A 23229-nucleotide genomic window follows, 5' to 3' on the forward strand; every position below is an offset into this window, starting at 1 on the left:
CTGCTGTGGGTTTCGTTCCGCTTTCACCTCGTTTTGCGGAATGCTGGTCATGCCGTGCACTCCTGCTTGCTGTGCTGTATGCTGATGGCTCATCCAGATGCCACCAGGGTGAGCAAGCCGAAAGATGAGGCGGGGCTTCAAAGCACTCCCGGGACAATGCCGGGACACAATGTCACAACCTCCTGCTCCTCCCCACAAAGGCTTGCTCTTCCTCTCTCAGGGAGCTATGCCGGAATTTCTGGTTCATACTTGTACTCCACCCACGTAACACCCTTCCGGCTTGATTGTCAAACCTTGAATCGCGCCGGAAGGCGGTCGACTTTCTCACAACTTCTTCCTCCTCCACGGCTCACAGTTTCTGTGCACGGACCCGTGGGCCTCATCTCATGACTAAAATGTGCATTCACAGGTGAGAAACCTGACCCTGGGGCTAGTCCGACGTCTGGCCGTCCCGCTCAAAGTGGCTCGTACCGCTCCTGCAGCTTTTCGTACTGTTTGCCTATCTCTTGTGCTCGGGCGCTGCGGCAGACTGTGAGGTTTAAAACCGAGTCGCTGCTATCGCTTATTGCAAACTAACATCCACAACGTGCGAGGCTCCGGCCTTTGCCAATCTCTTGCTGTGATGCCTCCCTCCATCCGGGATCGCCATCTTTTTCTTGGTGCCCCTGTTCATGCCTACTTTTCCTCCTTTGTGCACTGCTTTCCTGCTCAGAAACGGAGGCCGGTATATACCCTTTTGAGGAGGAAGGAGCGGGCATGGGTGAGGGTGCAGACTGCAGTTCTCCCGCCTCTTCGGCACTCTACATCATGGGCAAACCCAGCGCGGTCACATGAGTGGGTTGCAAAGCGTGTGTGGTACAAGAACATAGCAAAGGGAGACAGGCAAATGTACGAAATCTCTAGACAGCGGGCCAGCCGCATCGCCGCTCCTCACCAGCTCAGCCCGTGCTGCCGCAGGACCTCGGCCATCCTCGCCTTCTCCGCAAGTTCCGATGCCACCTGGCGGCGGAAGGCGCGGAGATCGTGCTCGGCTGTGTAGCGAGCCGAGACTGCCTCGCGCAGCTTGTCCGTGAGCTCGACGTACTCGCCGCTTGCGCTCGGTTCGGCCTGCGCGGCATTCATCACTGGAGGGGCAAAGGTAGTCAGGATCTGTCGAGTTGCTGAAGAGTAGAGGGTACGCACTGTCTGCAAGCTCGACGTTGAAGTCCTGTCGATGCGGAAAGGCGTGAGTTTCCCGGCCACAAGAGAAATGCCGGCCGACTTACCGCCAAGATCGTCTCCGCCTCCTGGCAAATGTCGTGATAGGCGCTGAGGTACTGCGCGTTCGTCTGCTGCGAAGTTTCGAGCGCCTTTTTCATCTCGGCGGACTCGCCGACCAGCTGTGCGAGGCTCGTTCGTCAGACGTGCTCGAATGGGCCAAGGCGTAATACAACGCACCTTTTGATAGTCCTCCTTCAGCGCATTGAGCTCAGCAGCGAGCAGGTCGCGCTCCTGCTCGAGCATGGCTGCCTCGAGCGCTGAACCTTGGCTTGCAGGATCGACGGGCGTCGGGCTTGGCGCTTTCTCTGTCCGATTCACTGCAGCAGTAGCGGCACCTTCGCACGCGTCGACGAGATCGGCGAGCTTGCGCATCCACTCGGCGAGGACGTTCTTGTCGAGCGCGCGGGCGCGAGGCTTGACGTCCGAAGAAGGCACACAGGCCGGACCGGCAAGGCGAGCCTGCGGAGAAGAAAACGGCTGCTCTGACTGGAGCGCCTTGCCCTGCGAGAAGCGTTTGTCAACTGCGCGACCGGCTGACGAGCGCGATGTCACGTACGAAAACGTTGCGGGTCTGAGGAGAGCGTGTGAGCGCGGTAGGCGACACGAGACTCTCGTTCTCCTTGTTGTGCAACGCGACCTCGCGCGCGAGCTTGAGTCGCATGTCGTCCATATGCTCGCGCAGTTGGGCGAACGGCGTCTGTTCGGCCTGTAAGAAGCAGCGATTAGTCGCGCCACGAGCCTGACAAATCTGCTCAGAAGGCGTACATCATGCATCGTCACATCCTGCTCGGGTCCGACAGCAGCGACTGCGGCGGGTGAGGAAAACACGTCCGGCTGCGTTGGCTCGCGCGGCGGCGTCGCGGGTCCGCGCACGGTTGACGCGCCGCTCGCAGTGCGGTACTGGCGAGGACGCAGCTGAGCACTGGCCGCAGACGGAATGCGCCGCTCGCCCGAGATGCGACGCCGCAGTTCGCCGAGATCGGGCTGACTCGGCGGGTGCTCGCGAGGACCGGCGCGCGTACCTGACAGCGAGGCGACCTTCTTGGCGGGCGTTGGGCGAGGCGAGGCCTCGACAGGCGGACGAGCGCGCTTGGCAGCCGCGCTGCCCGTACTTGTGCGCGAGTCGAAGCTAGCGTCGCCCAAGGTTGAACGTGCAGGCGAAATGAAGGAGGTCGCGATTGATGTGTTGGATGTGTGGGGGCGGCGACGGGGCGCTGGCGACTCTTCACGTGCAAACGGAAGACGGGATGGCGACGAGTTGCCTGGATCATCGACGCTTCGTGTGACAGGGGATGCACGCATGTCGCGAGGCCCGATCATACGACGGCGAGGCGAGGCGCCTGATGATCGGTACGCTATCGGCGAAGTGCCAGGCGCTTCGACTTCTTGCGACGCTCGCCAAGGAGAGTCGGCGAGCGAGACCTCGGGTCGCACCGTCGGCTCCTCGAGAGCCTCCATGTCTGCGTGCTCAACGTCTCGAGCCAGCCCTCGCTCGTCGTGAGGCGACAGTGCGGGAGCAAAGTCGACGTGAGGTGCGGGTGGCAGGGAGAATGAGCGGCGTGGACGCGTGCGAGCGCGAGGGCGGATGTCGGAGACTGCGGGCGAGAGGGTCAGCATCCGGTCGTTCGCGACCAAGGCACGACGGGTGATCTGAGCAAGTTTTGATCTACCTTCAGCGAGTCCGTCATAAGGCGAAGCCTCGGCAATCTCGGACCGCGGTACGTGCTGGAGCGCTTCGCGCTGGTGCAGGCTGCTCGAGAGGTCTGGCGCGGACTTCTTGGCAACGGGTCGACGCGGCCGTGAGAGTGAGGCGATAGGAGCGTGCGAAGTCTCTTGGCGAGATGAAGTCGAATCGCCGAGGTGCGGAGTATTGATCGTGGTTGTTGCGGCGCTCGAACCTCTGCTCGTCATCGAATGTCCGCGCTTGAGCCCGACGCCACCGGTGAACAGGTCGATGACGTTGAGCAGACCCGAGCGGGGGCGACTGCGAGAGTGGGAGAGCGAAAGAGGGCGGCTGTCGGGGAATGCGTAGAAGCCGTAGCTCACGCCTGACCGTGCGCGAGTGTGAGCTCGGCTCCACAAGTGTTGAGACAAGGGCACGCACCGAGCTCCGCCATAGCCGGCATCACGCGCTCAACGCCAATGGTCTCAGAGTTGCTGATGCCGGTCGCGTCCGTCACCTCGAAGCAGCACATCGCTGCGCCTTCGAGCACCGTCACTCGAGCCTGAACCATCGGACGGCCCTGGCTCACATCGAGCAGAGGTGTCGAGCTCGATTCCACGAGGTGTAGAGCGAGCTTGCCCTGCGCCAAGACTGTTAGCAATTCTTCCACGCTTGACAGATGCTCGGAGCGCACCCTCTGCGCCGGCTTCAACGATTCGTACGTCCTTCGGTCCCACACCGCGCAGTCGACCTCCGCTGATTCGACCGCGGCGCCATCGCCGTGCCACGCCTTCGCGCCCTTCCTCGCCGCTCTTGCGCCGCGCGCGAGCTTGTCTCGCAGAATCGTCTCGGTGAACGTCGCAAGCCAGCGCTCCTTCTCCCGCGCACGCTGCTCGGGCACGTACGTCCCTGCGATGGTGTAGCGGCGCGTCGAGCGGCCACACCACCGCTCGGACTGATCCAACGGCGGCGTGTCGAGCAGGAGGCCAAGCTCGTGCTGCGTCGACGAGCCGAGCGACCCGCCCGAACCGAGGTCGACGACGGCGGCCGAAGTCAAGTCGACGAGGCCGCGATAGCCGAGGACCCCCTTGCGGAGCTTCTTGGGCGAGCCGAGGAGCGTCGCTTGGGACGAGCTGAGGTGGGACGTCTGGTAGAGGCCGACGGTGCGGTCGATGTCGTCGACGCCAGCGTGTACCTTACCTGAAGTCGTACCGGATGGACGCTTGGCGATGAGGAGCTTGTCGCTGAAGAGGAAGAGGGTGCAGCGAAGAGTGGTTGTCCGGCCGTCCGAGTCTTGGAAGGTCTCGTCGACGTCAAGAGCATCGATAAAGGGGCGGTCAAAGTCGACGAGCGCATCGGGGAAGCCGTCGATGGTCTCCTTGAGGCTCCAGAAGACCGCGGCTCGCTGAGTGGCGTCGTCCGTCTCCATGCGGCAGACGTCGGCGAGGAGACCGGCCGCGGTCTGGAGCGAGTCGACATTCGGGTCATCAGGTGGTAGGGCAAGAATGATGGCTGTAGCAGCAAGGTGAACACTCGAGTCACACGCGCGGAGAATGGGCGGACTCACGATCAAGCATGAGACGGTACCGCGAGATGCGCTGAAAAGGCTCGGCGAGGAACTCCTTGAACCCGCCCGTCGCCTGTGTCGTCTCCCGACTGACGACCTGCGTTCGGTCGACGAACTCGCGAAAGGACGAGTTGGTACGGTCGAGCTCTCTTCGGATCGCTTCCATCGAGGTCGAGTTGGCGAGCCACTTCTTGTATGGTTGGCGCATGCGCTCGACCTAGGAAGAGCGTGGTCAGTCATGACACAACTCTGACCGCTGACACAGAATACGCACGTGTTCGAGCAGGACTTGGCCAAAGTGCGGCGGCAGACGCTGCTTGTCGCGTTTCGTTGCCTCAACCAGCCGTTCCAGGTCGCTCGCGAATGCCTCCGCAATGGGTACCAATTCATCAAGGTTGCCAAAAAGATGCGTAGCTTCGAAGGCGGGAATGAGGGCGGTCGAGCGATTCGTCGAGAAGGCGCGGAGGGGGACGGCGAAGTGCTGCAGGACCGACATCTAAGCCGAGATCCCATGCGGAAATATTCGAGGCACGCACGGTGTGTAGACTCGACAACTTGCGCAGGTACGAGACCTCGGTGACCCAGAGCTCGTGAAGACTCTGGCGGATCTTGTCGGGGTCGACTCGTGGCATTTTGCCCGGCGTCGCGGGTCGCAATGGCTGTGGCTCAACCGGCTCATCGTGAGGGCGAGTCACAGGTGTGCCGAGCGAGTTGAGGAAGGTGTTGAGCGGCCCTATGAACGAAAGTGATAGCGTCAGCAGCGACGAGGATCTACTAAAGACAGGAGCACGTGCCTGTCGGGTAAGCGAAGCGACCGTCTTCGTCTGTCTCAACATCTTCCAGCACGACATCGCACACGACGACCCTCCGTTTGCCTTTGACTGGTGTCGAAGGACCAGCCGCGAGTGCCGACATTGCGTTCCCCTGCGAGCGGCTCCGCGCGTGGCCGAGCGAAGACTGCTGTTGCTGCTGCATGCGCCTGAGCGACCCCGTCCCGACTGGCTGGCGGTACGAGCGCGAAAGAGAGGGCGTGAGGTTGATCATGTCGGGCGGCGAGGTGAGCGTCTGTGCGCGCATGCGGGGCTTGCTATGCGCTGCCGCAGGCGTTGATGCCACTGCGGGCGAAAGCATGACTGCCTGGGCGCTCTGGCCGGCGGTCACTCGCGTTGCGAAGGTGCGATCGAAGGAAGTCGACGAGCGAGAAGGTTGAGTGATGCGAAGATGCGCGACGGGGCGATGCACAGACTGCGAAAGCGCTGGCAGATCTTGTGGTGTCCTCTGTGGCCGTGCACGAGCAACCAGCGCGAGCGTCGAGGGTAACGCCAAGTCGAAGGCGGAATGCTTCCGCGCACGCGACTTCCGGGTCAACTTGACCGATCGCTCGCGGTCCTTCCTCTTCTAGCCTTCGCAGAGCTTTCAGTCAGTTTACTCTCAGTACTGAAGGCAAGGCGCGAGGAGTGGCCTCCGTTTTCAGCCTCTTGCGCCCTGTCATTTGCTCAGTACGAGTCCGTGTCGGAGTCTGTGTCCGTCTCGCCCGCCTGCTCGTTCCGCCTTCTCCTGCTGCTCCTGCTGCTCCTTCGACCGCTGCGACGCCCGCCTGACCGTCTCGACGAGCGCGAGTGCGAGCGCCTTCGCCCGCCGCCGTGCCGATCCGAATCGTCCGACTCGCTCGACACCTCGTGGTACTGCCGCTGCCGGGGTTTCTTGCGAGCGACGAGAAAGATGACCAGAGCCGCAACGACGATGAGGGCGACGACGCCCGCCCCGATGGCGATGGGCTTGACGTCGATTTCGCTGTCGGCCGTGGAGCCAGACGTTGATCCTGTCGATGTCGACGATCCGCCCGCTGGCGCAGCTGCGTCGCCTGTAGCGCCAGTACCGGCGGATACCGCACCACCGGTAGCGCCGCCCGTGCCAGAAGCGACCCCTCCTCCGAATGCGCCAGTTCCGGACGTCTTCGAAGACGAGCCACTACTTGCGCCGCCTGCGCGTGTGCCGGTGGCGCCTGCTCCGGCACCGCTGCCCCCGGTCTCGCCGCCGGTTGCAGTCGGGTCGCCGTCTGAGTCCGTCGCCGTTGCGCCATCATCGTCGCCCGTCTTTGTCTTCGTCTTTCCCTCGTCCCCTTCACCTATGTCGTCACCGCCACCAGACTGCCATTTGACATGTTAGCTTCCTTCCAGTCACAGTCATAGAAAGGGCACGGACGGATGCCGGACCATCGCCTGTTCCCTTGACCGTGACCTGCAGGAACGGCGTGCTGAGCGAGCAAATTCTCGGATGTGGCAGTAGTGGGAAGTGAAGCGCACTAACTTCTCATTATCCCAATCTGCACACTCGGGGGCATTCTGCAAGGGGTTATCGCGATCAGACGGCGTCAGTGCGCGTCGAGAAGGCTGTCTCGCTCCGTTTGTCTGCGACGCACCGAGGGGGTGTCTGCGCTGTAGCCGTCGGCAAAGAAGACCTGATCTCCAGGGTTGGGAAAGATCGTGTCCGTCTCCTCCTCAAGATAGCAGACGCCCTTGCCGTACGTGTTGATGCGGAAGGCCTGTGGCCCGGTGAATTCGGTAGCGGTTCCGCTGATCGCTACGACCGCAGCCTGTGGCTCGTCAAGACCCGTTGGTTACCCTGTGTCGAAGAGCAGATCTCGCGGTACGCACGTTCTGGTACATCTCGCGGTTGCCCGTCTTGTTGAACCTGCAAATGGGACCGATGGAGGGTGACGATGATCAGCGCATGTGGCAATGCTACTTGTAGGCTTCCGTGACAAAGTACGCACCAGGACCACCAGAAGAGGCATTTAGCACAGCCCGGAAGGTCGGGCACAGTGAAGGTGTACGGCCTGGAGAGCGAGGGATCAGTCCCTCTTTTGCCACCGTGCTGTGGACTTTGCGCACTTCTCTAGCGGGCACTTCCCGATCCACGACGCAATGACCACCTGTGTCTGCATGTAGTCGTATGACACACCGACTTGGCAGCTTCCGCTGTTCAAACCCGAGTCAGCCCGGCAGATGTCTTGCGAAAACAGCAGGACTTGCCGCACCCATTGTGCGTGGCTGTACCCGCCAGATCCCATGAGAACTCTTTGCCCGCCTCGAGCGTCGCCACCGGCTCCAGTGCGTCGACTGTGGCGGAGGTCGCATAGCCTTTCGCGGGCCAATTCGAGCCGTCCAGTGCGAGCGGAGAGGTCATCGACCAGTCGATGTTGGGCTCGACGTTCGCCTTGTTGAACTGCGACTTGATGGCGTAGGGCGAATTGAGCTCCATGTGCGCTTTGGCGGTGGAAGCGGACGCGAGCAGCAGGAATACCGTCCTGACAAGGGCGCTTATGGGCGCCCCGTGCCCGTCGCCCGTCGCTACAGGCATTGAGTTCAGCAGTCAGGATGGACATCAGGAGGAAGAAGCAGCAGTCCTTTGCGACAAGCCAGCCATAGCGTTCGTCCGCGGACCAGCCGACGCTGCGCACAGGAGAGCGGACCAGTCCTGGTCGAGCGTGCACAAGAGGCAGAGGCTGAAAGCCATGGGCGTGTGGTCACGTGGTACCTGCAGCAGTAGTAGTTCACTACCGTCGTCCCAGCGACTTGGATGCGACGTGCAGGAAGAGCGGATCAATGACGACGAGGATTTGCAGCGGCTAGCAACAACGTGGGCCCGGGCCACGAGGGCCAGAGCGCCCAGCACAGAGCGTTACACTCGAGCTGTTAGCGAGCTAGCTTCCCGTCTGCCGAGCTGTCGTCGTCGCCGTCCATCGGGCAACCGCCCCACCTCGGCGCCGTCGTTCGCCTCGACCGCTCACACACAGACAACGAGAGCGTCTGACACCATGACGGTCGCAATTGCAGCGGCTCCAACGGCCATGTCTTTCGGTCCAACGAATGCCGAGCGACTCGAACAACTCGCTCGCCTTAAGCGAGCAGTCTTGGGCACCAGGGCCGCCAAGTCGGCCGCGTTGCGAAGTGGAGGGCTCAGCAAGTGCGTATAGAGTCACTCAGCACTGTTGTGCAAGCTGACGAGCCTCGACATGGCAGCCTCGTCGCGCTCCTCGACGTCGACACTAACTCGCCTGAGTGCGAGGCTTCGCTCTCGGTCAGTGCCGATGCCGCGAATGTCCTTGCCGCCCTCTCCATGCGTGCGTTTGATCGTGGTTATCTCCGATCGAAGCGCCGCTAAAAATCCTCAAATCGACAGCAACTCTCGACGCCATCGCGGCGCTTCTCGACAGCAAAGCGCACCATGCAGTCTCGCGCATTCTCGCTAGAACCTTCGAGATCATACAACTTCGCCGCGAGAGCGGAACGCCGCTTGTCTGCGGTCCGCGCGTCCTCGAGGCGCACTTGCGGGCGCTGAAGGCGCTCTACACGGATCTGGTCAAAGTCGTCGGCCCGAGGGAGTGGGGCACGGACGTCGTGGGCGCATCGATCGACGTGGCCGAGCGGCGAGACGCCGAGAGCCTGTGGACGTGGAGCGGAGTGCAGGAGCGAAAGGCGGCGGACGCCAAGGGCAAGGGGAAGGAGGCGGATGTCGCGCTCGGCGGTGTCGCCTCGCTCGACCTGCTCGTCTTGCAGCAAGCAGCCGATGACGCGCTACAGGGGCTCTTCGCGCTGCGTCCGCTCGAACCGACGCCAGGAGTTGGTTCCTCGACCGCTTGCGGTGGCCGCCGCGGTGTCGAGCAGACTGCAACGCTGGCCCAGCTCATGGCGCTGCTGCGCTGGGCGGCCGACCCGCTCAGCTCAGCCGACCTTTCATTGCAGCATCGTCAGCGCTACCTCGAGCTCATTTGTGCGTTCTTGGCCGGCACGGTACGGCGGCCGGAGCAGCGCGCAGCGGTACTGGCCGGCGTCGACGGCGTCACGACCATGGGAGCGCTCTACGGCCTTGCCTACACTGGTTCCGACAAGGCGCGTCCCTCGGGTGACCCGGCTGTCTCACATGAACTGATGGTCTGCTTTCGTAGGTTCGCGAGAACGCCCTCGAAGCCTTGACCGTCCTCTCCCGCGATTGGACGGGCGCTGTCGCGGGACTCGGTGCGTGCTGTACCGCGTTTCGGCTGCGCCCTCAGCGCTCATCATAATGCTGCAGGCCTGGACTCGAACGAGGACCAAGATCGCTTCGGCCCCCTTGCCGCGCTCGCGCAGTCGGCAACTCCCTCCGTCAGGCTCGCTGCAGCTAGCCTGTGCGCCGTTCTCTCCAAGACCCTCTATCCGGCCTCCAGAGGCGCTTTGCCTCCGCCAACGCTCGGCAGCACCCCCACGAGCGCCTTGCTCGACCTCGTCGAGAAGGAGCGAACGCTTCGCGCTCAGGCTGCATTTATTCTCGGTGCGCGCAGCCTCACTCTGCACTGCAAGCCGAAGTGCTGATCTTGTTGATGACCCGCAGCGTACCTCGTCGCCGACCAGCCCGACCTGCAAGCTCGCTGCGTTGCTGCAAAATGCTTTCAGACCTTCAGCGAGATCCTCAAGGAGCCGATCCTCGGCGAGCACCCGTACCCGACTCGCGATTCTGTGGAAGAGGACGCCAGGGTTCGCGAGGTTCGTCTCACAGTCCGCACGAAACGCTTTATTGCGCTCACTCTCCTTATCTGCCGACAGGGCATCTTCCTCTGCATGGCTTCCATCGCCGCTCTTTCTGAGTACCATCGGCAGCTTATTCTCGAATACCACCTACTCGCGCCCATCCTTCACGGTCTCTCGTACCCCTCCGTCGGCGTCCGCGCCGCCGCCTGCCACTGCGTGCGCGCCCTCTCGCGCTCAGTCAACGTTCTCCGCACGGAGCTCGTCGAGTGCCATGCCGCGGGGCCGCTCGTCAGTCTGCTCAGGGAGGACGAGAACGAGGTCGTCAAGATTACGGCGACGGCCGCAATCGCCAACTTGTTGCTCGACTTTTCACCAATGCGCAGCGTGCGTGCTGATGATTGCAAGTCGTTGCCCGAGACTAATCGCGCACCCTGGCGAACACAGGTCCTCGTCGACGCCGGCTGCGTGCCGAGGATGTGCCAGCTCGTGCTCAAGTCAAGCAGCCCCGCCCTGCGCACCAACGCAATGTGGGCCATCAAAAACGGTGCGTGACGTGCTTCACCCACTGAGAAATAACGTGGGGTGACACGGATCTCCCGTGCAGCAACGTATCAGAGCGCAGTCGACTTCAAGCGTGTGGTCCTGGCATGCTTGACCTGGAACGACCTCGCCAAGTGCGCCTCTCTAATATCAGGCCTTTCGAGTCACCCTGCTGATAGTCTCGCTGCTCACAGCCTCATTGCTTCGCCTGACGCGTCGACCGTCGAGCTCGCGCTCTCGATCCTGCGCAACATCACGTGCGTGACGAACAACGAGGCGATCAATGGCCTCGGTGCGGACGAGATGGGCGAGGACCGTCTTCTCGGCCTGCTCGAGCAGCGCATTGCGGCAGGAATGGGACTTGTTGGTGCACCGATTCAGGGCGAAAGGAGCGGTGTGAGCCTGGTCGAGCAGGTGCGTCTGAAGGGTCGATCCTCTCCGGTTCACACGCTTGTCCAGTGTACTGACAGGTACTGTATGTCCACCGCTCTGCAGGCCCTCTACTGCCTGAACAATATCGCAACGTCGTCTGAATCGGCCCAGCTCGCCATCGCTTCGCGCACCAGCCTCTTGCGTTGCGTCTTTTCGTTCCTCGTGCGTCCCTTTGCTCCTTCCGAGATGAGCAGATAGTTCGCCTTTTTGTCACAAGCGTGAGCTGACGCTGTTTCGCCGGACAGGACTCGCGCCATCTCTCGCTGCGCGTTGCCTCGCTCTGGGTGCTGCACAACCTCGCGTACCGCACGCGAGCCTCGTACGCTACGCCGGCATTGTCGCTCCCCTATCCGGCGTCGTCGCGCAGGCCGCACGAGATTGTCGACAAGCTGCGCGCGATGGGCCTCGATGGGCGGCTCAGGGTGCTCGAGCGGGATCCGGAGCTTGATGTGAGAGAGCGGGTGCGCGACCTCAAGGAGGCGCTCGTGGGGTAGTCGTTGCTGGTCTCTAGCAAGAGTCCGTCGTATTGTGCTCTGCTCTCACATTGTATCGAAGTCAGAGTGTGCACGAAGCAAGTGCAAGGATGGGAGAGAGGGGGAAGAACAGATGGGGCGAGACACTCGGTGGCATCGCCTCTGACCGCACTGCCACAAGCCGGCAAGCCTCTTCATTGTCTGTTCGAGCGAGTAGAGCTGCTGGTCCGCAATGTCTCGGTGCGGCGCCGCGTCGTTCCGTTGCGTTCGCACGCTCGTGTTGGCTCGACTGTTTCATCCGCGCAACCAGGTGCGCGCGGTCTCTGGACAGATTCAACGAGCTCTTACTGACTGACTCGCCCCTCTGCCCTCCCGCTCCGCCCTGCCTGTCCCCGTCGCGGCCCGCGCTGCCGTGGTGACGCCCCGCTCGACCCCCGTCCCGCCTCGTCCCCGCCGTTCCTGCGCCCGCTCTGCTGCTCTGTGCGCCGTGCGTGCGTGCTTGTCGCTACCTGCACCGCCGTCTTCACCGACTCCCGCCTTGCCTCGACTCGCCTGCGCGCCCAAACGGACGCCTCATCGCACACCACCCGCCGCCGTCCCGCCAACTCCGCGTCTCCCCTCGACCGTGCACGCCGTGCGCGCTCCGCCAATCTGCTGCTTGGACTGCACAGATCTAGCACTAGCCCGGAACTTCCGCCCGCCGATTCCCTCTCCCTCCTCTTTGCCCACCTGCACCATGTCTGCCGACCAGGACCGCGCCGAGGCCATCTACATGGCCAAGCTCAGCGAGCAGGTGCGTGCTGTCGCTTGGTGTCTCTGTTGCCCGTCTCGCCACTCCTAGAAAGGCGACGGCGAAACGCGGAGGAGGCGGTGCTCCGAGATGGACAACGCGTCCCGCTGGTCGTGCGATGCGGGTTGCACGAGCAAAGCAGCTCTCGGTATGCTCGTACTCAGGCTGACACTGCATTGCTCGTGTTGCCGCAGGCTGAGCGCTATGACGAGGTCCGTTCCGCTCCTCTCGCTCGCGCCTCCCCCTCACGCGCGTCCTCTTATCGGCCATGGCGCACGAGCGAGTGCGCGCGTGCGGGCACCCGAACAAGTCAACTGACTCTTCACGTCTTCTGTGCGCGTGCAGATGGTCACCCAGATGAAGTCCATCGCATCGCTCAACTCGGAGCTTTCGATCGAGGAGCGCAACTTGCTGTCCGTCGCCTACAAGAACGTCATTGGCGCCCGCAGGGCGTCGTGGCGCATCGTGTCGTCCATCGAGGGCAAGGAGGAGGTGCGTCGCGACGACCAGGATTTCCTTGCCTCGTCGTTGACTCGAAGGTCTCTTCGCAGGCCAAGGGTAACACGACCCAGGTTACGGCGATCAAGGCGTACCGTGAGAAGATCGAGAAGGAGCTCGCCAACAGTACGCTACTCGCCTCGTCGCCATCAGTGTCCGGCGCGCTGACCTTGCCGGTGTAGTCTGTGAGGACATCCTCGAGGTCCTCGAGAAGCACCTCATCCCGTCAGCCGAGTCGGGCGAGAGCAAGGTCTTCTACCACAAGATGAAGGGCGACTACCACCGCTACCTCGCCGAGTTCGCCCAGGGCGACGTGCGCAACAAGAACGCCGACGCGTCGCTCGAGGCGTACAAGGCGGCGTCGCAGATTGCCGCGCAGGAGCTCGCGCCGACGCACCCGATCCGCCTCGGCCTCGCACTCAACTTCTCCGTCTTCTACTACGAGATCCTCAACTCGCCGGACAAGGCGTGCAGCCTCGCCAAGACGGCGTTCGATGACGCCATTGCCGAGCTCGACACGCTGTCCGAGGAGTCGTACAAGGACTCGACCCTCATCATGCAGCTCCTCAGGGATAACCTCACGTGAGTCTGACCGTCTTTTCGCGGTTGTCGTCCTTCGTCGCTTGGACCTCTCATTGACGGACCTCTCCCCGCCAGTCTCTGGACGTCCGATCTCTCGGACGCGCCGGCCGAGGAGCAGAAGCCGGAGGAGGCCAAGGCGCCGGAGGGTGAGCAGGCAGGCGAGGCCGCCGTCTAAGTTGACTCCCCCATTTTGTCGTGTCTCTCTCGTCAGTTCTGTTCGTTCGCCCATCTTCCGCCTTTCCTCCCTTTTTGCCTGAAATCAGTTTGCGCCGTGACACTGTTCCAAGGAAAGCGTTCGGCATTGCACTTTGGCTTGCGTCGTCAGCCGTCACCAGCCTGCGAAGCGCGGGCACCCTCTCCCCTTCGTCCCGCACCCGCTCCTGCGCTCTCCTGCTGCCGATCATTTGCGCGCTCCATCTGCAGATCTAGAGACTATTTGTCGGGCGGTTGCAGCGCAGCTGTACCCAACCCCCTCGTTCGGCACCCCTCGTCAGATTGCGCTCTTGACGCTGTTTATCCTCACACAGCCTGACGCTCGCTAGTCGCTTTGAACTACCGGTCTGCGAGCAAGCTACTCCTGCGCGAACTAGTGGCTCGGTGCCAGCAGCGTCTGCTCTATCTCGCGATATCCTCGCCCGTCGAGTGAGGTCCCTCATCGGCCGACTGTTGCGACACTGTCGCTGACCTCTTCACGGCAGCAGACCGTCGCAGGATGTGACTGACAGGACCCTAGCACGCCTCGCACCCTTCCGGGTCGACGACGAAGAGTTCGTTCCGTGGTTCTCCTTCTACCTGCACACCTCGGGCCGCGCCACGGGTAGCGTGCACAAGGGCGTGCCGTACCTTCCCTTTGCTACGCCAGTGTCTTGTCAAGGCGCACTCATCCGCAAGTGCTACTTCACGGTGTACGAATCGCTCTTGCCGAGGCTGGAGAAGCTGTAGCGTGAACTCGCCTCGACTGCCGAGCAGGCGCAGCCAGTAGCCTTGCGAGGCCCTCTCGCCGAGCACGTCGTCTTGTACGGAAGTCCCGGCATCGGTGCGTTCTCAGCTTTGCGACGGCTGCAGCACAATCGTTGACGTTGCGTCTTGATCTCGCAGGCAAGTCAACCGCCCTCGCGTACGTGCTTGCGCGTGCTCGCGAGGACATGCGGCCCTGCATCTTCCACACGGTCGGCCAGAAGGATGCATGGGTATTCCTTGATCAAGGGTGCTTTCATGTCGAGATCGAGGCGCTCGAAACCATTCACCTGAAGCGCTCAGCAATCTTGGCCCTCGACTCGCCCGGCGCCGTTCCGCCGCCTCCCCCGCATGAAGTCCTGCATCATCTTCACAACTACCTCATCGTCCTCGCAACGTCTCCTCTTCTCGCGCGCCATCAGCCTTTCCAGCGGGCCTCCTTGTCGATCTATTACTGGACGGTCCCGCCTGTCGGGCTTGAAGAGATCCAGAACTTCTTGTACGCTGTCCAACTCTACGCTTCTGTGCGCTGCGGTGCTGATTCGTCTCTTCCTGTACAGAGCCGTCCGGGACGCCATCACGAACAACACTGTCGAGCAATCCGAGCCCGTCTTGCTTGCTCATCTGCGCCCGGGTTCCAGCATTGCAGGCGTATCCGTGAACGCCGGCTCGCCCTACACTGTCGCTCCCGAGAATCAGTCCGCAGTCGGGCAGACAGTCCCCAGCTCGGCCGCACATTTTCCCGCTGCGGCATCCTCAGCCGAGCAGGCCAGCCTCTCTGCAGCGTCGACGGGCTCTGCAGGCACACTCTCGTCGGGCGCGCGCCAGGCTGCGGGCGAAGCCGTAGTCGAGACGGCAGCCGAGGCGGTCAAACAGTACACGCCGCTGGAGCGGTACGAGCTTCTCGGCCCGAGCTTGCGCCTCGCACTGCAGAACTCGCGCCCCCGGCGCGAAGGACACGACAAGCTTCTAGGGCTGGACCCGAAGACGGCACTCGCGAGCGTCCAGCAGTTCTCGCGATTCCTCGCCGGGCACGCGACCAGCGCGGATGTCCAGTCCTGCGGGCTTCACCGCCTGTTCTACCTCGTCCCGGACCCAGCGTGCGAGCAGCCGGCCGCCGCATGGCCTGCCGCACTCTTGGTCTGCCCTACTCCGTTCCTCTGGGCTTTCGTTCGTCGTGCGCTTGCCGAGCAACTTCACGGCAACGCTCTGGCTATGGCCCACCTCCTCATTGACAAGCCGTATCTCTACGGCCTTGCGTACGATTACGCCGCTTTATACGCTCTGTGCCGTTCTCTATCCGTCAACATGATCCGCTTTCCGGACTCGGCCGTTCTCTCCATCCCGGTCCCTCATCCGCTTCCCCTTCTCAAGTTCAACCCTTTCTTTGGGTCTTCGGTCTCCCACGAAGACGGACTTTATGTCCTACCTCCTGATTACTCCTTGTTCAACGGGTTCGCCGTCCTCGACAGCGGTTCCGTCCTTGCACTCCTCCAGGTCTCGGTTGAGCCCACTCAACCTGTATCGCTCAACGCGATTGCCGAGCTGCTCTCCCTTGTCACCGAGCCCTTCAATCGCTACATTGTCGCCTTTGTCGGACCGCAGCTCGACCAGGTCATCGAGCTTGCGAAGGTCGATCGCGACTCGCTCGGGAGCTTCAGCACCGCGGGCGCTCGCACGGGCAAGGGGATCGAGCAGCAGGGAGTGGTTGCGCCGCAGGACACTGCCTTTGAGCGGGGTTACATTCACTTGCCGCTCGCTACCGTCAAGAAGAGTATCAAGTCCACCATGGTGCGTTTCTTTTCCGAATGCATGATGCAGCAGGCGCAGTGACGCAGCGTTGTCAGCAGGCATCCCAAATGGCATTGCGATACGCGACCTCTTGACGCACAGTGCCCAAGTCACTCGCTCGTGCCTCCACACGCAACGTCGGCTCACGGGCTTCGTCGAGCAGACTCGCTGCGCTCGACTGGCCTACCGCTATCGCTCGCGCTGTGCCGTTCCTTTTTGCACATTCATCTGACTACGCAATGCAGTCAATCCGCCGAGACTCCTCGTGGGAAGGTCAGGGATTGTCATCTCGAGCGAGTGCCGCTTCTCCCGCCATCGCACAAGTTTTGCGAGCACCCGGAAGCTGTGCAACAACATTGCCCGACAAAATGAGCGACTACAACCCCGCCGCCGCGCTCGGCGTCCACTCCCTCGCCACCCCATGCCCATGCCCATGCCCGTGCCCGTGCCCCGCGTCGCTCTCTGCATACCCGAGCGCCGCCAAGCCCGGATCGGGCGCGCGCAGCAGCTGCCGGACGTCGAGCCTGCTCGCGCGGAAGAACGTGCGCTTCTGCCGCCCGCTGCCGCCCGCCCCTCCCGCCGTGGGGCTCCTCCGTGCGTGGGACCCGTCCTCGTCCTCTTCCCCCTCGACGTCCATCGCGCCCACCCCGCCGCAGTCCTCATCCTCGTGCGCGGCCGCGAGCGCGGCAAAGCGCTCCCTGCGCTCGCGCAGCTCGTCGCGGCGCCTGCGGCTCTCGCTCGTGATGTAGCTCTGCCCGAGTCGGCGCTTGCGGCGCCACGTGCTCTCGGGCTCCTCGTCGTCCTCGTCGTACTCGGCCTCGAGGAGGTGCGCCCCCGCCCCCGCCCCCGCGCTTGGGGCAGGGGGGCGCGGCGCGGTTTGCCGGATGCGCGACGAGAGTCGCACGTCGAGGTCCGAGTCGTCGTCCGAGGACGAGGCAGAGTGGGAGGGGAGGTCGAGCCCGACGGGGTGCAGCTGCGCAGAGGGTGCAAAGGGGAGGTTGCGCAGGCCTTCAATGATCGAGGCGCTGTGGGTACGCGGCATGAGTCAGGGCGAGAAGTAGGAGGCGAGCACAGGAGACGGTGCGCACGTGGTCTGCTCGAGGTATTCTCTCGAGTTGGCGTTGTCCATGTTGTTCCTCGGCACGTCGAGCTTGAACTCTGGCCCAAAGTAGTCGAGGTACTCGTTGAACGGCAGGTCGCGCCCCATCTCCTTTCCGCACGCGAGGCCCGTCTCGAACGCCCACGTGCGCGCGACGTTGCGGATCGTGTACCCGCCGCCGCCGAGGATCATGAGCGGGACGTTGAAGGTGCGCATGAAGGCAACGCACGCGGCGTGCCCGCGCATCGAGAGGTTGAACGACCCGAGCTTGTCGGACGCGAGCGAGTCGGCGCCGCACTGCAGGATGACGGCGCCCGGGCGGTACCAGTCCATGATTGCTTGCATGACCTGTGCGTGGGGCGTATGAAACGATGAACAAATGTTAGGCGGCCTGCGCCTCGTCAAGAGCAGCGTAGCGGACCACGCACCGGCCGGAACACGCTGCGGTACGTCTCGTCGTCGATGCCGTCCTTGAGCGGAAAGTTGACGGCATAGCCCTTTCCGCGCCCCTTGCCCTTGTCGCCCTCTGCGCCAGTGCCGGGGAAAAAGTCGCCAAACTTGTGGAACGACGCCGTCATGACGCGGTCGGTCGTGTAGAAGGCCTCCTCGACGCCGTCGCCGTGGTGCACGTCGATGTCGATGTAGAGGACGCGCGAGTGGTACCGGAGGAGCTCGAGGATGGCGAGGACAATGTCGTTGATGTAGCAGAAACCCGACGCCTCGCGCTTCTTGGCGTGGTGCAGCCCGCCGGCCCAGTTGACGGCGATGTCGGCCTTGGCGTCGATCAATCGTCGTGCGGCGCCTGGAGCGATTCGAGGGGAGGTCAGCGGGGGGTCGGAGGCGGGACCAAGGAGCGGAAGGGGACTGACTGAGCGATCCGCCCGCCGAGATGGAGCAGAACTCGTACAACCCGTCGAACGCGGGACAGTCTTCGCCAATGAGGACTGCGCAGCACGCCAATGTAAGGTCAGCATTGTGGGACCGGTGCGGGACTAGCACTACGCGGAGCGGAAGCGGCGCGCGCAAGACGCACAGCGCTGGCCGTGCCCGGTGATTTCGTCAAACGTTTCTGGGGTGACGCGGGCGAGGCAGTCGATGTACTCGTCGGTGTGAAAGCGCGTCATCTCGTGCGGCGTGCAGCGGTCGGGTTTCTGTGGGTGCGCGCGAGCGGGTGAGGGTGAGGGGCGTGAGTCTGGGCTCGAGGAGAGAGGGGAGGGGGGAGGCGCACGAGGACGTCCATGTGCTTGTCGAGGCCGTAATTGGTGACGAGGTTGTGGGCCATCTTGATGCGGTGCGGCTTCATGGGGTGCACTGCGGGGTCGAGGGGGAGGGGGACTCGGGTCAGTCGTGCGTTGAGTGCCGGGAGAGGTGAAGGAGCTGAATGCGCACCGAGGTTGAAGGCGTATGCGCCGACATCGTCTGTTCCACCGGATGCGCGTGAGGACGAGGTGAGCGGGTGATCGAGAGCGGGAGAGGGAGAGGGAGGGAGGGACGGACCGTCGTAGAAGTAGGCGACGGTGCGGTTGTCGGGTCCGCCTGGTGCGGTGGTGAGCAGGGGCTGGTCCGCATTGGCTGCGGCCATGGCTGCGGGCGTGCTCGGCAGAGCAGAGGGGTCGAGGCGAGGAGGGAGGGTGCAGGGCGGTGGGTCGGGGAAGAGGGGTCGCTCGAGTCGAGAGAGAGTGCTACCGAGTAGCTTGTAGCGTGCTCCTGCAAGTGCTCGCAGCTCTGGTCGAGGCGCGAGTCGAGTCGAGAGGGTCCGACTCTCCGTCGCCTCGCTTGCGGCTCTCCGTCTGTCTTGTCGGTGTCCCGAGCCAGAGCCCCTGCTGCCGCCCGCACCATGATGACGGCCACGCGCTACACGCCGCACTCGTCGCGCGCTTCCACCTCGGCCCAGGTCCGCCCCTCGCTCGCTCCCCCCTCGTCACGCTCGTCTCGCACTCACCCGCGCACCCCACGCAGCCCTACGACGGCACCGACGACGAGCCCACCCAGCGCTTTGTCGTCGGAAAGATCGACGGTCCGTCCCTTCCCCCGCCCCTGCATCGAGCGAGCGACCGCACTCACCCCCACCTCCCGCTCGACCCCTCTCTCTCCTCTCGCAGCGGGCATTGCCGTCCTCATCTCGGACGTAAGCACCACCCGCTCCCTCTGCGGAGCAAGCCACGACTCACCCGCGCACCCCGCCCGCAGTCGATCCACCTCATCGAGTTCCCCTCGCTCCTCCTCCCGCCCGGCGTCGCTCCCGGGTCCATCGTAAACATCTCGTGCACCCGCAACTCGCGCGCAGAGAAGCAGCACGCCCGCGACTTCTGGGACCTCCAGCGCGACATCGCCGACACGTTCGGCGCACGCGAGCCCGCGCCCCCGAGCCTCCGCGTGCGCAACACGACCCAGACGAGCGTCACGCTCGAGTGGGACCCGCTCGACCTCGCCAGCGCCGCCCTCCTTAACCTGAGCATCTACCGCAACGGCCAGCGCCTGACGACCATCCCCAACCCGACCCACAACACGTCGACAAAGCTCAGCGGCCTCCAGCTCGACACCGACTACCACTTTCACCTCGTCCTCAAGACGACCGCCGGCACCTGCAGCTCGCAGACAGTCAAGACGCGCACCCACACGATCGACAACACGACCGGCATCAGCGTCTGCTTTGGCCTCGTCGAGCCCCGCGAACTCGTCGACCAGGCAGAGGCCGCCGTCGTCGCGCTCGGCGCACGCCGCGCCGACAAGATCCAGATCGAGACGACCCACTTTGTCGCGACGAGCAGCGCGAGCCGCGACAACCCCGCGGCCGGCCCGGGCGTAGAGTACCAAAAGGCCGTGCAGCTCTCAATCGTGCGTCTTTGCGCTCCTCCCGTCTTCTCTCATATCCTCGGGCTGACGCTCTGTGGTTCGCGCGCCCTCACAGCCCATCGTCTCTCCCGAGTGGCTCCTCGCATGCCAGCGCGCGTCCAAGCTCGTCCCCATCGCGCCGTACTACCTCGGGCAAACGAACCGCGCCGCGAGCCTCTCTTCGGCGCAGCTCGTCGCGTCGCCGCCGTCCCAATCCCAGTCGCTCACTGGTGCGGCGAGGGGAGGTAGGACGGTGCAGGCGGTCGCGCCGAGCCCGAGCCAGCCGGTCGTGCCCACTACGGCGACCGTCCCCGAGGAGCCAGAAGAAGAGGCACCGGCACCGGCACCCGCACCCGCACCCGAGGCGGACGCAGTGCCCGCGCCCGCGCACGCGCCGAAACCGGTCCTCGAGCTGCAGGAGGACGTCGAGGCGCCTCCGCCGGAGCAGCGCGAGCCCGAGCCCGCGCCCGAGATGGAGCCGGAGCAGGGGGACGAGGCTACCGACTCGTCGACACGTGGGATCAAGTCGGACGACGAGCTGCGCGCTACGGCGCAGGGCGACGAGAGCGACGAGACGGCGGGGCTGCCTGGTGCTGCGCTGGGCGGGCAGGACGCAACGGGCGATGCAGAGAAGGAGCAGCAGGAGCCGGCTACGGGCGCGGCCGAGCTCGAGGTCAAGCCGGATGCGCCGGGTGACGAGCTTGCGCAGGAGCAGGAGGAGGCGCCAGCACCTGCTGCTGCTCCTGCGCCCGAGGCGCTGCCTCCCGTTGCGGCGGCGGAGGAGCCGCAGCTCGATGCGGCCGAGGCGGGCGAGAGCGACGTCGACGCGGACGAGGTCAAGAAGGCAGAGACAGCGGAGAAGGGACGCGCGGAAGAGCCGGGCTCGAAGCCGGCCGCCGAGGAGGAGGAGGAGGAGGAGGACGCGGCGGGCGAGACGAGCCTCGTCGATGTCACGTTGTAGACTATTGCGAGAACCCACTTTTACGACAGACATTTGATTCCCCTATCTGCGGCGGACTGTCGTTACGACGAGCGGGAGAAGTGCGCCTCGTCCTGGGCCTCCTCCTGTCTTGGGCGCACCCCCGCCGATAATTGCACTTCGGAACCGTTAACGCCCGTCTTCCGCGCCTGGTTTCACCATCGGAAGCCAAGCTCTTCCACGGTCTGCTCGCGTGCACGGCTCTGCCGGGGCCGCGCCACGCGCTTTCCTCTTCCGATCCAACCGCCCGTTCTCGCCCCCCTCATGCGCTTCATTTCGCCCGCTTCTCCAGGTCAGATCCACGAGGCAGGCGACGAGCTTTGCAGATCAGAGGTCTGGACACGGCCCCATCCCCGCACGTCACGTTTGGGTTCCGCCTCTGCTCTCTCGCTTGCTCTGTTAGTTGTCGCTGGTCCTGCGCTCACCTGCTACGGCTGCGCGCTGCGCCGCATTAGCCAGCTGCTGAGCTCAGTTGTCTACACCGCTGAGCGTTCGCGCCTCTGTCGCTCGCGCCGACGAGTCTCGCACCCACGATGAGCGTCCTCGTCGACGATCCCTCGCTCGACATGATGGCCGTGACGGCGCGCCCCGAGGTCGCGCTCGCCATCCTCGGGCCCTACATCGTCGGCATGGCGCTCCAGCTCCTCCTCGACGGCTTCTTCCTCGCCCTCTTTGTCGCATACAAGGACCGCGCGAGCCACTCGCGCGCGGTGCAGGCCGTCAGCTGGGGCGTCCTCTTCCTCGTGCTGTGCTGCACGGGAATGGCGTTCGAGGAAATTGTCGACACGGCAGGTGCGTCTGCGCGCTGCGGTGCTGGAGTGGTCGAAGCCGGGCTGACGGGTATCTTGGCTCGCAGTGTCGCAAGCACGCGACAGCACGTCCCTCCTTGCCGGCCCTCCGCAATCAAACGTCTCGCCTATACTCGCAGGCGTCACGGGCGCAGTGTGCCAGGGATTCTTGATGGTCCGGGCGGCGCTTGTGAGTGGAGGACGTTCGTCCTGCAAGCGCCTCCAGACTGACCCGCGTGTCCGCAACAGCTCATCCCGACCAAGGCGTATCGCATTGCATTCTACGTCTTCACAACAAGCACCATACTGCTGGGCCTGGTTGGGTCTCTTCTGTTCGCATCAGAAGGCTTCTTTGTGCGTGCTGCACTTTCTTGTCTGTTGGAGGGCACGCACTCATGCAAGATGCATGCACAGGCGACGCAAGATCGAGCTTTCCCTTTGACGTACTTCAGTGCACAAGCGTACGTCCGAGACGCCGCCTCTGGCTTTCATGGCATGTGCTGATCTCCGGATGATGCTAGGATCTGGCAATGGGCTTCGGCCGCAGCAGATCTCCTCGTGTCCCTCGCCCTCGCCTACACGCTGCACCAGCGCATTGCCGGTTTCAACAAGCGCACCGACGGTCTGCTCAAGAAGCTCATCGTCATCTCGCTTCAAACGGCAGCCTATACCTCTGTCTTTGCGATCGTCGGCGCGGCGCTCTCGAGTGCGCACGAGCGTAGCCAGAGCATCTACACCTCGACCATTGCCTTCACGTTCTGGCGTGCGTCTTGACTCTTCCGCGTCCTCGCATTGCTCGAGTGTGTGTCCTGACCCAAACAACCTGCCTCTGTAGTCCCGCTCGCCCCGCTCCACGCAATCTCTCTCCGCACGACGCTCTCGACCCGTCGCGTGATCCAGAACGAGCTCGGGGGGCACAGCTCGGGCGGGACGCTCACCCACACCGCGCCGACTGCGACTCAGCTGGCCGCGCTGCGCAACGATTACGGCGACGACGACGCCGCGTTCGAGGCTTCTCGTCTGCGCGCGGCAGAGAAGGAGGCGCTCGCGGCCGAGTCGGCGAGCCGGCGAGCCGGCGGGGGTGCGAAGAGCTGTGGCGGCGGGATCGGGTCGAGGCTGTTTGACCTCCGGACGGGTGGGGCGCGCCGTTCGGGCGTAGGAGCGGGCGCGTCAAGGAGCTCGTTGAGAATGAGCTCGCATGGCGCGACGGACGGGCGGGGATCGACGACGAGCACCGCGACGAGCGCGTCGCATCGGGTGCCGCTCGAGGTCAAGGTGGAGCGGGAGGAGGAGGTCAGCTACGATGTGGCGGACGCGTACGACGACGAGTACGATTCGACCGAGGCGACGCGGAGCAGGCGAATAAGCGAGTGGCGTGCAGATCGAGCGGTGTGAGCGCGCAGGAGGAGACCTTGTATCGACCCATCCGTAGTCCGAGTACTCCGTGTTGTTGTCCAGCACCTCG

At 63.8% G+C, this 23229-nt stretch overlaps 8 protein-coding genes across 8 annotated transcripts; 5 read left to right on the plus strand and 3 right to left on the minus strand.

Annotated features, from left to right (window-relative positions):
- Positions 1–930: 930 nt before the first annotated feature.
- Positions 931–5621, minus strand: JCM10292_005886 (uncharacterized protein; the record flags this gene model as incomplete). Its single annotated transcript, XM_076651100.1, has 13 exons — positions 931–1124; positions 1183–1207; positions 1266–1379; positions 1438–1761; positions 1817–1966; positions 2026–2855; positions 2931–3308; positions 3365–3563; positions 3618–4435; positions 4491–4707; positions 4765–4971; positions 5027–5223; positions 5285–5621. 13 exons carry the CDS (start codon positions 5619–5621, stop codon positions 931–933), a joined length of 3990 nt encoding a protein of 1329 aa, XP_076503384.1.
- Positions 5622–5986: 365 nt separating this feature from the next.
- On the minus strand, positions 5987–7754 carry JCM10292_005887 (uncharacterized protein; the record flags this gene model as incomplete). Its single annotated transcript, XM_076651101.1, has 8 exons — positions 5987–6640; positions 6696–6731; positions 6797–6835; positions 6913–7086; positions 7148–7184; positions 7267–7329; positions 7385–7471; positions 7531–7754. 8 exons carry the CDS (start codon positions 7752–7754, stop codon positions 5987–5989), a joined length of 1314 nt encoding a protein of 437 aa, XP_076503385.1.
- A 556-nt stretch (positions 7755–8310) lies between these two features.
- Positions 8311–11466, plus strand: JCM10292_005888 (uncharacterized protein; the record flags this gene model as incomplete). The annotated part of the gene is made up of 12 exons (XM_076651102.1): positions 8311–8459; positions 8516–8616; positions 8676–9385; positions 9442–9511; positions 9567–9803; positions 9864–10015; positions 10076–10384; positions 10445–10544; positions 10605–10674; positions 10735–10954; positions 11036–11134; positions 11218–11466. The coding sequence occupies 12 exons, from the start codon at positions 8311–8313 to the stop codon at positions 11464–11466; spliced, it is 2466 nt and encodes an 821-aa protein (XP_076503386.1).
- Positions 11467–12181: 715 nt separating this feature from the next.
- JCM10292_005889 (uncharacterized protein) lies at positions 12182–13490 on the plus strand (the record flags this gene model as incomplete). Its single annotated transcript, XM_076651103.1, has 6 exons — positions 12182–12238; positions 12430–12447; positions 12581–12727; positions 12787–12859; positions 12916–13315; positions 13391–13490. 6 exons carry the CDS (start codon positions 12182–12184, stop codon positions 13488–13490), a joined length of 795 nt encoding a protein of 264 aa, XP_076503387.1.
- A 970-nt stretch (positions 13491–14460) lies between these two features.
- Positions 14461–16105, plus strand: JCM10292_005890 (uncharacterized protein; the record flags this gene model as incomplete). The annotated part of the gene is made up of 2 exons (XM_076651104.1): positions 14461–14771; positions 14833–16105. The coding sequence occupies 2 exons, from the start codon at positions 14461–14463 to the stop codon at positions 16103–16105; spliced, it is 1584 nt and encodes a 527-aa protein (XP_076503388.1).
- A 334-nt stretch (positions 16106–16439) lies between these two features.
- JCM10292_005891 (uncharacterized protein) lies at positions 16440–18744 on the minus strand (the record flags this gene model as incomplete). The annotated part of the gene is made up of 8 exons (XM_076651105.1): positions 16440–17088; positions 17152–17510; positions 17591–17964; positions 18032–18106; positions 18196–18313; positions 18391–18473; positions 18552–18581; positions 18660–18744. The coding sequence occupies 8 exons, from the start codon at positions 18742–18744 to the stop codon at positions 16440–16442; spliced, it is 1773 nt and encodes a 590-aa protein (XP_076503389.1).
- Positions 18745–18999: 255 nt separating this feature from the next.
- Positions 19000–20958, plus strand: JCM10292_005892 (uncharacterized protein; the record flags this gene model as incomplete). Its single annotated transcript, XM_076651106.1, has 5 exons — positions 19000–19056; positions 19122–19179; positions 19265–19290; positions 19353–20000; positions 20074–20958. 5 exons carry the CDS (start codon positions 19000–19002, stop codon positions 20956–20958), a joined length of 1674 nt encoding a protein of 557 aa, XP_076503390.1.
- Positions 20959–21509: 551 nt separating this feature from the next.
- ESC8 (Esc8p) lies at positions 21510–23159 on the plus strand (the record flags this gene model as incomplete). The annotated part of the gene is made up of 6 exons (XM_076651107.1): positions 21510–21768; positions 21833–21954; positions 22014–22118; positions 22179–22225; positions 22286–22527; positions 22600–23159. The coding sequence occupies 6 exons, from the start codon at positions 21510–21512 to the stop codon at positions 23157–23159; spliced, it is 1335 nt and encodes a 444-aa protein (XP_076503391.1).
- Between the last annotated feature and the right edge of the window lie 70 nt (positions 23160–23229).

The sequence above is a fragment of the Rhodotorula paludigena genome (genome assembly GCF_050403205.1).
Source record: "Rhodotorula paludigena JCM10292 DNA, Rt_paludigena_JCM10292v1_ctg45, whole genome shotgun sequence".
Taxonomy (NCBI): domain Eukaryota; kingdom Fungi; phylum Basidiomycota; class Microbotryomycetes; order Sporidiobolales; family Sporidiobolaceae; genus Rhodotorula; species Rhodotorula paludigena.